General features: G+C 41.8%; 1 protein-coding gene across 1 annotated transcript in view; it reads right to left on the minus strand.

Annotated features, from left to right (window-relative positions):
- Window positions 1-1,899: 1,899 nt before the first annotated feature.
- The window catches only part of ndst1a (N-deacetylase/N-sulfotransferase (heparan glucosaminyl) 1a), a 40,785-nt gene continuing 28,463 nt past the window's right edge, over window positions 1,900-14,221 (minus strand). Inside the window, exons 3-15 of the mRNA XM_051419580.1 lie at window positions 13,181-13,663; window positions 12,349-12,436; window positions 11,794-11,948; window positions 10,509-10,694; window positions 9,213-9,341; window positions 7,686-7,868; window positions 7,100-7,196; window positions 6,653-6,776; window positions 5,569-5,743; window positions 5,206-5,376; window positions 4,717-4,826; window positions 4,111-4,213; window positions 1,900-3,982 (exon numbers count right to left, since the gene is read on the minus strand). Of these exons, the coding sequence (XP_051275540.1) occupies window positions 3,863-3,982; window positions 4,111-4,213; window positions 4,717-4,826; window positions 5,206-5,376; window positions 5,569-5,743; window positions 6,653-6,776; window positions 7,100-7,196; window positions 7,686-7,868; window positions 9,213-9,341; window positions 10,509-10,694; window positions 11,794-11,948; window positions 12,349-12,436; window positions 13,181-13,663 (2,124 nt within the window). The 3' untranslated portion in view covers window positions 1,900-3,862. The remainder of the gene's footprint in view (window positions 3,983-4,110; window positions 4,214-4,716; window positions 4,827-5,205; window positions 5,377-5,568; window positions 5,744-6,652; window positions 6,777-7,099; window positions 7,197-7,685; window positions 7,869-9,212; window positions 9,342-10,508; window positions 10,695-11,793; window positions 11,949-12,348; window positions 12,437-13,180; window positions 13,664-14,221) is intronic.

Here is a 14,221-nt window from a genome sequence, read left to right on the forward strand (position 1 = left end):
ATCTCCTCCTTAAATTTAGCTACAGCACTGTCAGATAGACATCTGCTGTAGGAAGTTTTGCCTAATGGCTTATAATCTAATAGTATGAATTCAAAAGTTATTAAATAATGGTCAGATAGGAAAGGATTATGTGGGAAGACTATTAAATGTTCAATGTCAATGCCATATGATAGAACAAGGTCAAGAGTGTGACTAAAACAATGAATTGGTTTATTTACACTCTGACAGAAGCCAATTGAGTCTATTAATGATATAAATGCGTTATACACATGAATATTAAAATCACCTACAATAATTACTTTATCTGATTTAAGGACTAAACTTGATAGAAACTCTGAGAATTCAGATATAAAATCAGAGTACGGTCCAGGAGCACGGTACACTATAACAAATAGAACTGGCTGCAGTGTTTTCCAGTTTGGGTGAAAAAGACTAAGAACAAGGCTTTCAAATGAATTATAATTTAGTTTAGGTTTAGGGTCCATTAAAACGCTCGAATCATAAATGGCTGCCACTCCACCTCCTCGGCCAGTGCCTCGAGGAATGTGAGTATTAATATGACTGGGGGGGGCAGTGGATTCATTTAGGCTAACATACTCCTCGTGGGACAACCAGGTCTCAGTAAGACAAAGTAAATCAATATCATAATCTGATATTAATTCATTCACTAAAACAGCTTTAGAGGACAGAGACCTGATATTTAACAGTCCACATTTCATTCTTTTATTTTGTGCTACTGAGGAGTTAGTTTTAATTTTTATTAGGTTTTTATGTTGAACTCCTCTTGTTTGTATTTCTTTAAATAATTTAGGTGGTCGGGGGACAGACACAGTCTCTATGGGGGTTTGGGTGGGTGACTGTTCTAAAGAAAGCGCAGAGAAGTGTGTAAGACAGCAGCTCTGCTTCCTGGTCCCAACTCTCTCCTAATCAGACCAGGTTTTCCCCAAAAAGGTTTCCAGTTATCAATGAAGCCCACATCGTTTGCGACATGCGGCTATACATGTCATCACTGGTCACACTGAGCAGGGGTCCAGAGAAAACTACGGAGTCCGACATAGTTTGTTCTGTAATATAGGCCAGCATACATCAGAGAGAGTCAGTCGGTCAGACAGTCGGATAACTGCACAGGTCTCTCACTCAACTTAATAAAGAGAAATGTCCCACAAAGCAACGTTACAGGACCAAACAACAGTAACGTAGTAACTGTAACTATCTTTGGAAACTTATATGAGGAAAAAAAATACCACAGCTGTACGTGGAGAAGCGTCTGTCCTCCTGACTGTCCTACCGACTCTTCCGTTACATTTCTGCCCGAAAAACAGCGTCTGTCACCGGCGAAAAACTCGCGGAGTGTTAAAACATTCTCCGTCTTGCGAGTGAGGTAGTCAGTTTACTGCTGGTGATTATTACGCAATAATTGTGTAATTTAGAGTGAAAAACGTAACTTTCCAGGATTTGGTGGGTCAGGATCTCAATCACTACACATTATAACAGCATCCATGTGATTATAAAGTGTCCGCGGGTTTAGATTGACAGGAGGAGACAACTGGGAAACACCTTCAACACGGGCTCTGCAGTGATTGGCTCTGGTGCGCACGTGAAATTCGGAAATAATTTATGAAATAATTTATTTACGGTATATTTGTAGTCCAAACAAAGCCGACGTTGCACACCCTTAAACCACACAGCAGCCATATGGAAACTCTCAGCTCAGTCTGATCCTGATCTGCAGATATTTGAGCCACACACACACACACACACACACACACACACACACACACACACACACACACACACACACACACACACACACACACACACACACACACACACACACACACACAGAGATTTCTTGCTTTATAGATAGGTAGGAGAAAGGAGGAAAAAAAGATCCAACTATTGAAAAATACAGTGGTGTTTTATTTGCAAATTAAAAAGCACCGACAATATTAGTTACACTGTAAAAATTATTGACAACAATTACAAATCTTTATCATACAGTCCAGGAGATTAGTACCATCATTGCTGTTATGTGTTATCACTTAATACTTTATATGGAGAGACTCAGTACCTGTGTACAATAGTTGGCAGTGAGAGGACATGAGAGGAAACAATCTTAGCGACACATCTCCGCACAATGAAATAATCCAAACTCCCCTCAGTACAGCACTGACATTTCACACTATGGGAATGGGCTGATGGAGAGTGTAAACCCAATTCACACATTCAATAATTTAGGTCTACCGAGGGTTTGCGTATTATGTACATTACAAAGTCTGGAAATTAAAGGACCAACATGTGCATTGTTATTACATCAGAACATTGTACAAAACTATTGCAATAAGAGCAGCTTTTTGTTATCTATGCTTGACATCTAGTTGCAGTGGTAACACCTTGACCGACAACCAAATGTCCGTATGGTCTCACTGGGCATACTGTTGGTTTTCCTGGCAACTTTAAATGTTATTCCCAGAGACAGCTTATCTCCCTCCCCCCCTGCCCAAACTTAAACTCGTCTATTAAATGAAATATAAGACAAAATATACAGTTTTGACAAAGAAAAAAAAGAAACGACGCTGAAAACAGATTTGAAATGCACAATCTTGTTCTGTACACTATCTGAATCTCTCGGACCAGAGTGTTTAATAAAACATACAGTAGCTAGCTTATGATCTTCTTCACAGAGTGTAGCAGGATCCATTTTGTTAGTGTGCTTTCCAGTAACCTGTTCTGTTCAGAATCGATGTTCACTTGAGTTCCTTAAATATTGTGCTTTCAACATCTATCCTACTGTTCCTGCTTTAGCCAATTAAACAGTCATGGAACTGACTACAGAGGAGGCTGAGCAGAACAGTTAAACAAACCAGTCTACTGTACATCTGGCCTATACGAGAAAAACTGAGCTAAGATGTTTAGTTTTGGTACATTCTACAATAATGCATTGCCATCAGCATTATAGAAACGTTAAAACAAAATCCAAGTAAAGAAAACAAAACATAAATCTTAAAAAAAAAAAAAGAAAAGAAAAAAAGAACCCTCAAAAGTCCATGTGGTAATATTTTAATGAAGATTCTGTCCTGGCACTTGTAAATGCAATAACTAGATTCTACCAAGGCCTATCAAGTGAGGCTACAACATGCAGCCTGAGTCAAGACTCCAGATGTCCCATTCTCCTCTCATACAAACACTTCACTTATGTCAAAGGCATTTGCAACCAATGTCTCTCTGTCAATCAGGCTGTCGTTCATTTAGTCAATGTTATGTTGCCTGGTTAAATCTGCTCCAAACACCACAACTTCATAGATAGGAGACACAGGTGATTTTGTGTTCATCTCCTCCACCTCTTTCCCAGAGCTCAAGACTGCTAAAACGCCAGACTTCTTTTTTTCTTTTTTTTTCCTTCCTTTTGATTTTCAAGATGAAGTTCATGCGAAGAAGGGAAGGTTTGATTAAGGAGAGCAGGGGTGTGATTATCAAACACTGAAGGTCTCTCCTGTGCATTACTGCGCCTTTCCTTCTTCTTCAGGCATCAGTGGAGGCCGTCATTAGGGCTTCCACGGTCCTGGTTTCGTCCTGCAGGGGAGTAACGCCATCTCGAAAGTGAGAGAGGGGAGAGCGACCAGCTGCTGAAAGCAACTGTGCTCTCTTCTTGCTCATCACCCACTGTTGTCCTGTTGATTTGGGAAGATCGCGGTTAAGTTTTGAGTTCTAGTTGGGCATCCCATGCTTATATCTCCATATATTTCAGTCTCTTTCAAAACTATTTGGGATCTTCAACATTTCAGGCCACTCGGCCAGTGTTCCCCAGCAGGGTCGAGCTGTGGTTCAGTGTGTGGAGCTGTGGGCTCCTCCTGTGGTGCTGCTACCTGGTGTGGACCAGCTCTTCTCTGAGCCAGCTGGGCAGCGGCTGACCCATCCTGTAGAGCAGCTTGGACAGCTCAATGTTGTGATCCCTATAGTATTCCCTGAGGAACCCCTGGGACTGAAGGAAGGAAAAAAAGAGGCCAGATGAAATCACATGTAGAAGAATATGCTAAAAAACTGTGAAAATGAAACAATGTATAGGTAAAATGTATTTCTTATAGCAAAATTGTTGGAAATATATTATACCTCAGGGTCCATGTCAGGGTACCTGCGCCCTTTACTCTTTCCCAAACACTTGGTTTTCCCTCCCTCCAACAGCTGACACCAGAAGCCTTTTTTAGGGTCGAATCTGAACATAATAATAACATAAAAGAATGTTATCAATTACACATCTTTGAAAAGTTACATCTAAAAATAAAAAATAAAATTAATTAATGTATTTTGGCCATTTTATGTCTTTATCAAATGCCAGACAAACGAGGGAGAGAAAGATGTAACAAAGGTCTCCAGGCAGACTAGAACCAGGGATTTGCGGTTCATAGTCAGCATTTTCACCCTAAAGTCTAAAAAGAAGAAAGCCTTGCAATGGATTGTTAAGCTCTACACAAAAACAAGAGCAGAATCTGGTTTCTGCCATATGAATAAAATTAAGTCTTACACATCTTCCTTGTATTGTTTGCTGAACACCTGAAACTTTTTTCAGAACTGGTTTTGTTGCATATAAATGTGGTGTACAGTGACTGCTCTCTGCCAGCTTCAAATGGAAGCTATGTATCAGTCTATGAATTCATTCAAGCTTGACAGTTGAAGAAATTATACAGTGAGTGACTTAAAATGAAGGATGGTACTCACGCTAGGATCTTGTGGTAGTTGATGATGTTGGCCAGGCCCAAATACTTCTGGATTTTGTCCATGATTGAAGCAGGCTCAGTCTTAAGCATCTGTCCATCCAATACTAACAACTGGGTGAGACACACAAACAGTAACAAATGTCACATCGTTTTCACAATAAATAAAAAAATTCAATGTGTTAAATTGTTGCTGATTCAAAAATACTAATTTTCTTTCTGCTGCTAGATGTTTGTTTTTTTAACAGTGATGAAGAAATGCTGACTGCACTGACTGCAGTTCCCTTGACTTATGGTCAGCTGCATTTAAACAGTGCTGTAAGGACTGTGCAAAAGAGTAAACAAACCCTCTTTACCTCAAACCGTGCTGGAAAACAATACATGCCTGCCACCTATAAAGCTTGATTTACATCCCGACTTGAGCTAACTTGGCTGGTCTGAAACACTTATTGTATACTGCCCACCATTATGTGCATGAATACACCCACGGTACCTGGCTGGAGTGATAGTAGTTGAGCCAGCGCTCCAAGTGGATGGCGTACCAGCCTGGCACCAGACAGCGATTCTGGAGGACCCGTAGTTTGACTGGAGCGTCGTGGCCTGCAGTGATGACGTTATGGAAGGAGTATTTCAATGCCACCGGGTCATCATGGGCTCTTTGGTGCTGTGGGCAGACAAGAGAAGTGAGGAAGAAACGTCTAAAATAACTTCCTACTTATATTACAGTGATTTTTATTCAAAGGAGCCTGTACAGAGATGAACAAAGCAGTGGGTGGTGTGAAATCCGACAAACGTTACAGTTAACAAAGTTAACATTATTAGATGTTTCTCTGCTTTAGGGTTGCCTGTGACAGACCTGGTACCAAGAGTAAGCTCTGTCCGCTGGGTTGATGAGGATGGTGATGATCTTGGCTTTGGGCAGGAGAGCTGCAGCCCTCTGAGCAGCCACCTCAGAGTCGAAGTAGTTGGCACTCTTTTCAAAGTAGTAGTCTGAACTGGTGTTGGAGGGCAAAGGGAAGTACTCCATATACCTAACACACACACACACACACACACACACACACACACACACACACACACACACACACACACACACACACACACACACACACACACACACACACACACACACACACACACACACACACAAACATACAATGTGTTACAAGCAGCCATAGTTGATCTGGTCCAATTTGCTCTCCGTAGATAAGGAGAATTTCTCTGTGTGCTGTGTGGGTGATTGGCCATGTGCAACAGCGTGTTAAAAAAAAAACATCCAGCAACACGGCACAATGTTAATATTTGTGCAGCCCACTCACATACATTTCCTGCCAAGTCAATTTAGTGTTGGACTCTTTATGCCGTGATGCATGAAGCTTCTCATTGATGCAGGTTTTCAAATCAATTAAACTAATTTCTAACCAAATATGTGTATACTGTGTTAATGGGCTTGTTCTTAGGAAATTTATTAATGAGTTGATTTCTTGTTGTTGTCTTGCCATCATTTGCATTTCGATTCTTAATTTCATTTGGATTAAATAAAAACACCCCTGCCATCTCGTGTTCTGCAATTGAATGGGAAAATCAGAATGAGCTATGTTTTTTAACTGTTATTTCATGTTTTTGTAACTTTAAATGCTTTGCACAATATTTCTCCTGAATTTCTAATTCCAAATGCTGACAATACTGTCACCAACAATGCCATTAGGTTATGTACTAGACTGAAGAGTTAGAGAAGAAGAATGACTCGCCAAATTGAACGTAAAAAACAACAAGTACAAACTCAAACCAAAGGAAACATTACACATAAAATCATGCAAATAAACCCAGTAATTATATAACAGGGCTATTTCTGATTATATGACTGGTTAAATGTGGTTGGTAGCCAACTGCTGCGCAGCACTGTTATGTTACTGAGGTTTATCTGTGAGGTTTCGTACCAGTCAATGCCTCTGTGGTAGTTGTGCCCATTGAAGAACTGGATCTCCTCAAAGGTCTCTTTGCTGGGGTAGTTACTGGTTAGGTCAGGGTGCATGCCAAGAAAAAGGTAGAGCGCAGTCGTCCCTGAGAGGGAAAAAAAAGAACAGTTTCGACAAGAAGGAAAAGATAAGGCGCAAGAAAATAACTTTTGAACAAGGTTTGAGGGAGTGTGTTTCCCATTATAGGTACAGTGAAGGTGAACAATATAAAAGAGAACTACAGGTAACAGTGGCACCTTAAAAATAAATCACAATCTACTACTACTATCTCTGATTTTCAAGGAAATAATCACAACCTCATTCATTCCACTCAGAACATGACACGTCTGCTTTGAACTGAGTGATACGCTTCAGATTAAATCATTTCCAAATTCATCCTGTAGGGGGTGTAGAAGTACTGCGTCTCACCTGTCTTCTGAGGCCCGATGACAAGCAGTTTGGGGAAGCGGTCACATGTTTTCTCTTTGGACCAGATGTCCTTGTGCCTTTTGTCCTCGCAAGGATCCTGTAGCCACAAAAAGATAAACAGTCCTTTGTTTAAAGCGTGCTTGCTACAGAATTCTAACAAATATGTAAATAAAAAAACAAAACAAAAGAAAGCAAGTTAACCTTTGTTTACTGAAATGTTGTCAGGCACTGGAGTTAACAAAGGAGATACATTTAATAAAATATGACTGCATGGGTAATGACATTGCTCTCCATCCACCAATAAAACAATGACTCATTACTGAAGTCATACACAAGCAGCTGCGTCTGTATGTGGTATGTACTGCAAAGGATCCAAGCTATTACTGCATAATATCGTATTTTTAAAAGGGATACGAGGTGTTTGGGGTACAATACGCTATATTGTGTTGTTATTGCAACATTACATTACTGGAATATAAGCTGTCAAAAATATACTACCGAATGCAAATGTTGGCTTTACTGCCAAACAAATAAAAATGTAACAAATACATGAATAAAAAAAATATCATCAATATTTTATTTTTACCTGCCAGAGTGGATCTCTCTCTGAGGGGAACAGGCTGAAGTATTTCTGAGCCAGCTGGACAGGTGGCAGGGTCTGCACCTTCAGGTTGGTCCACGTCTGGACGAACATCATCAGGCTTTTAAAGGTGTACAGGCCGAGGCGATCATTCCCATAGTTGGACAGATGGGTCATGAAGATACTAATCTGTGAATGGGAAGGAACAGGCAGAGTAAGATTTATTAAAAGGGGATGGAGGTAAACTCAATATGGTCTAACTTGGGGATGGGTGGTAAAAACTGTAAATGGCACACTATTAGAAATATGCACCATGATATGAATTTAGCTGGAGCTGAAACAATAAGTGTATAAATTGCTTTGTCAACAGAATGAAAATGCCAAACATTTGATTGTTCTGGCTTCTAAAATCTGATAATTGCCATTGCATTTTATCATTTCAAATTTATATTAGTTGCAGCCCTAAATTTGACTTGACCATTTGTATCACTATATAGTATAATGGACTTCAATGGTCCCATCAGCATTAGGGCAGTGCAGCTGTTAAAGGTCAAGTCTGTCTTAAAACAGTAGTCAGGTGTTAATATAAACCTTGAAACAGGATTTGCACGCTGTTTTTCCTCCTGTTCGAACTGGCCATCAAGAGATCCCTTCGTGACACTCTGTCAATGTAAGCGATGTGGGACCAAGTCCACAGTCCTCATTCTTTGGAAAAATACAGTCCTAAGTTCATCTAAATTCAATATGAAGCGTTAGCAGACTGAGGCAAATCAAGTAGATAGCTTTTCAGTTGTCAGACAAAATTTCCGAGCCCTGGTCAGGGCACAATAACAAAGAGATGACACTGATTTTGTTTAGTAAAGTAAAAAGACAGTAACTTTAGAACATATCCACTTGATTTGTCTAACCCAGACTGCTGAAGCCTCATATTAGTATCAGATAAACTTTGGAATAGAATTTTTTACTGAAAACAAGGACTATGGATATTTTACACCGTCGTTTCGGGAATAAATCTCTTAAGGGCCATAACGAACAGGAGGCGTGATTATATTCATATTCGTTCATATTAACGCCTTGCCAATTTAAGACAGACTTGAACAATTGTGCACCCATTCTTTAACCGAGGCAGGGTCACTGTTAAGGCACTAAAAACAACTGACAGCAATTGAATACTTTCCTTTCAGGCTTCAACATTTGTTCTTTAAGAAAAAGTGAAATGGATACATAAATGGTGAGAGCAAACAATGATGACATTGCTTGAACAAATGTTGCTTATTCCACAGTTTGGACATGGCTTGCTTTTAAAAAGTCAGACACTGAATCCGAGGAATTTTCAACATTGCATTTCGGCTCCAATAAAAGCAGCTCTCACAGTAGTGTAAAAAGAGAAAGCACGACACCGACATCACTGCGTGAGTCACTGACTAGTCATTGTCCTGTCCCTCGTTGATATTTCAATTTAAACCACCAGTTAAATGGGTTTCCAAGTGTGCAAGACATAAGCTGTGCTTTGTGGATGTGTATTTGACTCACAGGGTTCAGTAGAACAGTGAGGAAGAGCTCGCCTCCATTGATGAGCTTGTCCAGTTCATTTGGACTGCCTGGGTAGTCTTTATAGAAGATAGTGTGTGTGAAAAGACCACACGTCTGCCTGGGCAGCACCTGTGATACAAAAAAAACACAAAGTCACCAAACCAAAAGGGCAAAAACAAGGGGGGGGGAGAATATCACACATACACAATAAAAAAAGAAGAAGAAATGCATTCACACAAACACACGCACCATCAGCCCTCCACTGAGAGCGGAGCTGTCAGTACTCCAGGCAGTTACCCCACACATTGTTTGCTTTCAATAACATTCATATTATGCAGCTCATCTAGCCAAAGCAAACCTCTTATTCACACTGAGTCTATATGGAAATTCATGGAAATGCGTTTACAGTTTGGAGTGTCTGGGGAACTGAATATCAATCATCAGTAAGCAGTGGAGACTGTCCATTCAGACTGCACTATCTCAAGGACGGAAATAAAGCTCTGAGACCACACAGGCTGAGTGAATGCCAACACTACAAAGGAACTGGACAGAGGCTGCACTGTTTTCTATCAGCAGTGAAGGTCAACCTGGGAAGGAAACAGATAAGATTTTTTTCCCTTCTTTTGAACTTCTTGAATGTAATCTTTTCAACTTTAATTCTGCTCTCATAACTATATTATTCAGCACTGGCTAGCGCTGTGAAGCTGAATAAAGTGCAGTTTTTCTGGGTGTTGACATTTCAGTGATTGGTTATGTGCAGACATTTGCTATGCTGTTGCCAGAGATGTCGGTCTTCATTATGGTGCTGAGGCCTGCTAGGCAGCACTACTCAGACAGGTGTCTAATGCAAGACTGGTTCACTTGACTACGTTATCATCTCCCACTCTGTAGAGGACTACAACAGCCCAGAAACCATAATTAAATGATTGTCTTTCTCAGGACGTCCGTTGCCTCTATGGTATACAGAATAAATGAAAATACAATTCTGATCAGCATCTTTGGGGACAAAACTTAAGAAAAATAGAGGCAGATAGGAAAGGAAGATCGTGGAAAAATCCAGGATGGAGAGATACTGTTGGCCATGAGAGAAGAATAAATACAAAAGAACTGGAGGTGGTGTAGATGGAGCGATAATTAATGAATGAAGGATAGCATATGTAAATGGAGAAAGAGAAGCCTGGAAGGGATTATTGGCTGAAAAGCTAGTGGATGCTGAGAAGATGAGTGGAGGGAAGGCAATGGGCCAGAGGTAACAAGATAATGAGGCCTTATGGTGTGTATGAGAAGTGGTCTTACGCTAATGCCGCTGTGGATGAAACCTCGCCGGAAGCGGGCGGGCTTCAGGTGTGGGTATTCCTCTGTGCTGGTCACCTTGATGCCCCAGACCTTCTTCCAGGCGTCGTACAGCTGCATGTGGACAGGGTAAACGCCAGAGTGGTGGGGGGCCACTGCATAGCCCATGTTGGTGGGGATCCCATGTTCCTAGGGAATGAAAATTTGAGAGAGAGAGAGAGAGAGAGAGAGAGAGAGAGAGAGAGAGAGAGAGAGAGAGAGAGAGAGAGTTAGGAGGCAGGACAAAAATAGAATGAAAAGGTGTGAAAAGAAAGCAAGGTTCACAAACACCCATCAAGTTCCATAAATGTTAAAGTTACAATATAAGCCTTGCAATTAATGAAATCCAACTGCATTTTTGATATCATTTATGTCAGCATATTTCTGCAACAAACATTTAATGTCTTCACTCTTAAGTCTACATAGTTGTTGTTTTTTTGGCAGTGGCAGGGTCCACCATTCCTCCAATGGATTCAGATTGCCTCATTGCCAAAGGGATTCACAGGGATTCACAGTAAAACGACACATGCGTGTAATTCAGCGCAATTTTCGCTGTTACCGTTCGCTCTCTTACAGCTGTATCAGATCCGTATTAAGTTGCTGCTAACGCAAACAGAACATCCTACTGCCTCTGCTTCACATTAAATGTGTGCAACAGGCGAAACACTGTGTGGATTTTATTGTGAAGCAGCCGCAGGAAACTCAATGTGTTAGTCATTGCAATTAGAGTCAAATTCGAGTCAGAAATGTGTCAACAAATTCAGACCATCATATTTCTGTCAACGGATAATTTTTAAAAGCCACAGTGAGCTGTTAGATTAAGAGCTGCAGGCGACAGGCAGCACACCTCCAACTTTAGCAAGAAAGCCAACTTCACGGTGTCCATCAAGACATCAAGAAAGCTGATCACAGTTCATTATTTCTGACTGACTTCTTAATTATGACAACATACATTTGTTTGGCTGCACTGTAAACAGATACACCAGATGCTCTTCTGTTGTATTCCTGAAAAAGTAGCTGTTCAAGTAGTGTTTCCTGTAGCATGAGCCACACTTACTGTTACCTTGTGGTAACCACAGGTGTTTCCAAATCAACCAGGACTGAAATCTTACAGATTATAACTTTAAAAGAGCATAAACATATTTCCTAGGACTGCCCATTTGAACGAGGAAGATGGGATAGACAAGGGCAGCTCTGATCACAGTGCTCACACAAAGCTGTGATCTGACCTTCGCCCTGTGTGACTCACCATGGCAAATTTCTTGTTGAGCAACATCTGCTCGGCTAGCACGGACTGGTTGTGGAATAGATGGGGCTGCATGTGGCTCCACATGTGAGGGAACCACCAGAACTCCTTCACATAGGAAAGCAGCAGGTCGTCTCCCAGGTCCTCTTCATCGGATCCTGACATGACAGAGAAGGGGAGGCAGTCGGGACCAGAAAGGAGGGAGGAGACGAAGGGAGACGAGGAGGTTAACAGAAAAATGAGGGGTGATGGGCAAAGAGGAAATTGGGGAGATAAAAATGGACAAAGACAAAGACGAGGCAAAGGTGAAATGGGGTCAGTGATAAGAAAGGAGGAAATGAAAGTCAGAGAGAAAAAGTTCCAACATTAGAGTGAAGCATGTGGGAGATAAACAGGAGAAGAAATAGAGCCAGGGCAAGAACGAGAAGAAGAGGAGTAGAGAAATTAAAATAACGTGAATCAAAACTTTACAATCTTTTAAGTGTTATCTCTATGCATGCTCATATCTGTACTCGAGTTAACAGTAGCAAAAGGTTGCCTTCAGAGGCTGCTTCTTACCAGCGTGAAAGAATTTCCCTGAGAAGCCCAGATTGAAGGTGAAGTTGGGCACGTGAGTGCGCAGCTCCCTTTGTGTCTCCAGCAGGGCCTTAAACAGTGGGAGGAAAAGAGAATGAGTCAATACACATTGTGCTCATGCTGGTGCACGAGCACGTTAATGAGGAAGCGTGAACACCCAGGCGCACGCATGCCCACATACATATTTTATTCTGCAAGTTTCTTTCGGTAAACATCCAACATCCACTCCCAGTTGCCTCACTCCTCTCCTTCATTCTGTTTGATATTTTTCTCTCCTCTGATTCGGGTGTTTGTTTCATTTGATCTCCATGCTGGATGAGACTCCCAGCACACACCCTCTCTCACTCTCTCAGATTTTTCCGTCTTGTCAGAGTGTGAGTCGTTCCTAAAAGCTTGCTGTTGCCAGTGTGGCGGCCTTGATGCTTCTTCCATAATGTTTTCTTATACCCTCTGCCGCCACATGTGAGGGGGGTCTGTTCTGCTCTGAGGGGACGCAAGCAAGGAGCTTTTCAACATTCTTTGTATGTCTCTGGGCCCCTGAAATATTCATTGCTGTGGAGCTTCTGTGACAGTGTGAGCAGTGGGGCCTGTCAGCTTTGAGCGGCCTACTGGGACAAACGCATTCAAACGGAGAAGAGGAGCAAGAAGAAGGGGTTTCTGTATGACTGGCAGAGGGTAGCACATGCTACGTGTAAAGCAATTTTTATATTTTGGCAAAGGGCTGTTGAAAATACTGGTTGATGAATACATAAGTGAGTTCAGTTTCTATTCTGACAAAGTTTTTCCACTCTGAAACAAATGCAAAAAAACTCACCTTTACATCGGGCACCTTCATGCGAGTGCCCTCTTTGCCCACAAAGATGTCATCTATATCCACCAGGATATAGCGTTCCAAGGACAACGAGAGCCTTTTTCCCGTCAGAAAGGCCACAGCGTCCACAAACACCAGCTTGTGCAGCCAGAAGACCAAGTTGTTGCCAAACAGGACCCTCTGGATACCATCATGGAGCCCCAGGTCCTGCACCACCGACGGGAGCAGAGCGGCGTTCTGCCCCATCGATGCAACACTCTCTGCTGATTGGGTCTTGGCCAGCAACACGGGCTCGTATGTTGAGTGGTTGGACTGGAAAACGGTCCAGTCATCCCCTGGGAGAGGACCTGGCAGGGGCTGCCCGGATCGAGTGATAAAGAGCAGGGGGGACTTGGGGTTGACTGTGCAGTCCTTCAGACCCAAGTTGGAGTGAAGAAAGAGGGGGAAGCCTTTCAGCTGTGCACTGAGCAGACTGTTTTCATTGGCCTGATCAACAGAGAGAAAGAGAGAGTGTCAGAGAAATCACACAGATTCATCATACACCGCAGTGATGAAGACAGAAATGTATTGGATATAATTCCCCAATTTCTCCAATCATGTGTGAAATAAGGAATGTCAGGCCAACTCAAACGTGAAGGCATGAGGCAGCTTCTACCTGCTATGCTCAATCTGCTATGCTCTGAGATTGCAGTCAAAATGAAATAACCTCCTGCTGTGTCCTCTAAGATTCAAAGACTGAGGGTTCAGTGATTATTCATTGAAATTTCCCCTCCCAAATTTGTCATTCTCCGATTCTCTCACATCTCTACTGCCACAGATTCATAAGTCCCACTTTCTCCTGCACATTTAGTTAAGCCTTACAAAAAATCATACCACTGTGTGTGTGTGTGTGTGTGTGTGTGTGTGTGTGTGTGTGTGTGTGTGTGTGTGTGTGTGTGTGTGTGTGTGGATACAGAAAGTTAACAATTTAACACTGACATGCACTGTGTGTCCTGCAAACTAGAGCTCCCACAGATACTGGATTTTTTGTTTAGGCAGGTAACT

Source organism: Dicentrarchus labrax, unplaced genomic scaffold (genome assembly GCF_905237075.1).
Source record: "Dicentrarchus labrax unplaced genomic scaffold, dlabrax2021, whole genome shotgun sequence".
In the NCBI taxonomy this organism is placed as follows: Eukaryota; Metazoa; Chordata; class Actinopteri; family Moronidae; genus Dicentrarchus; species Dicentrarchus labrax.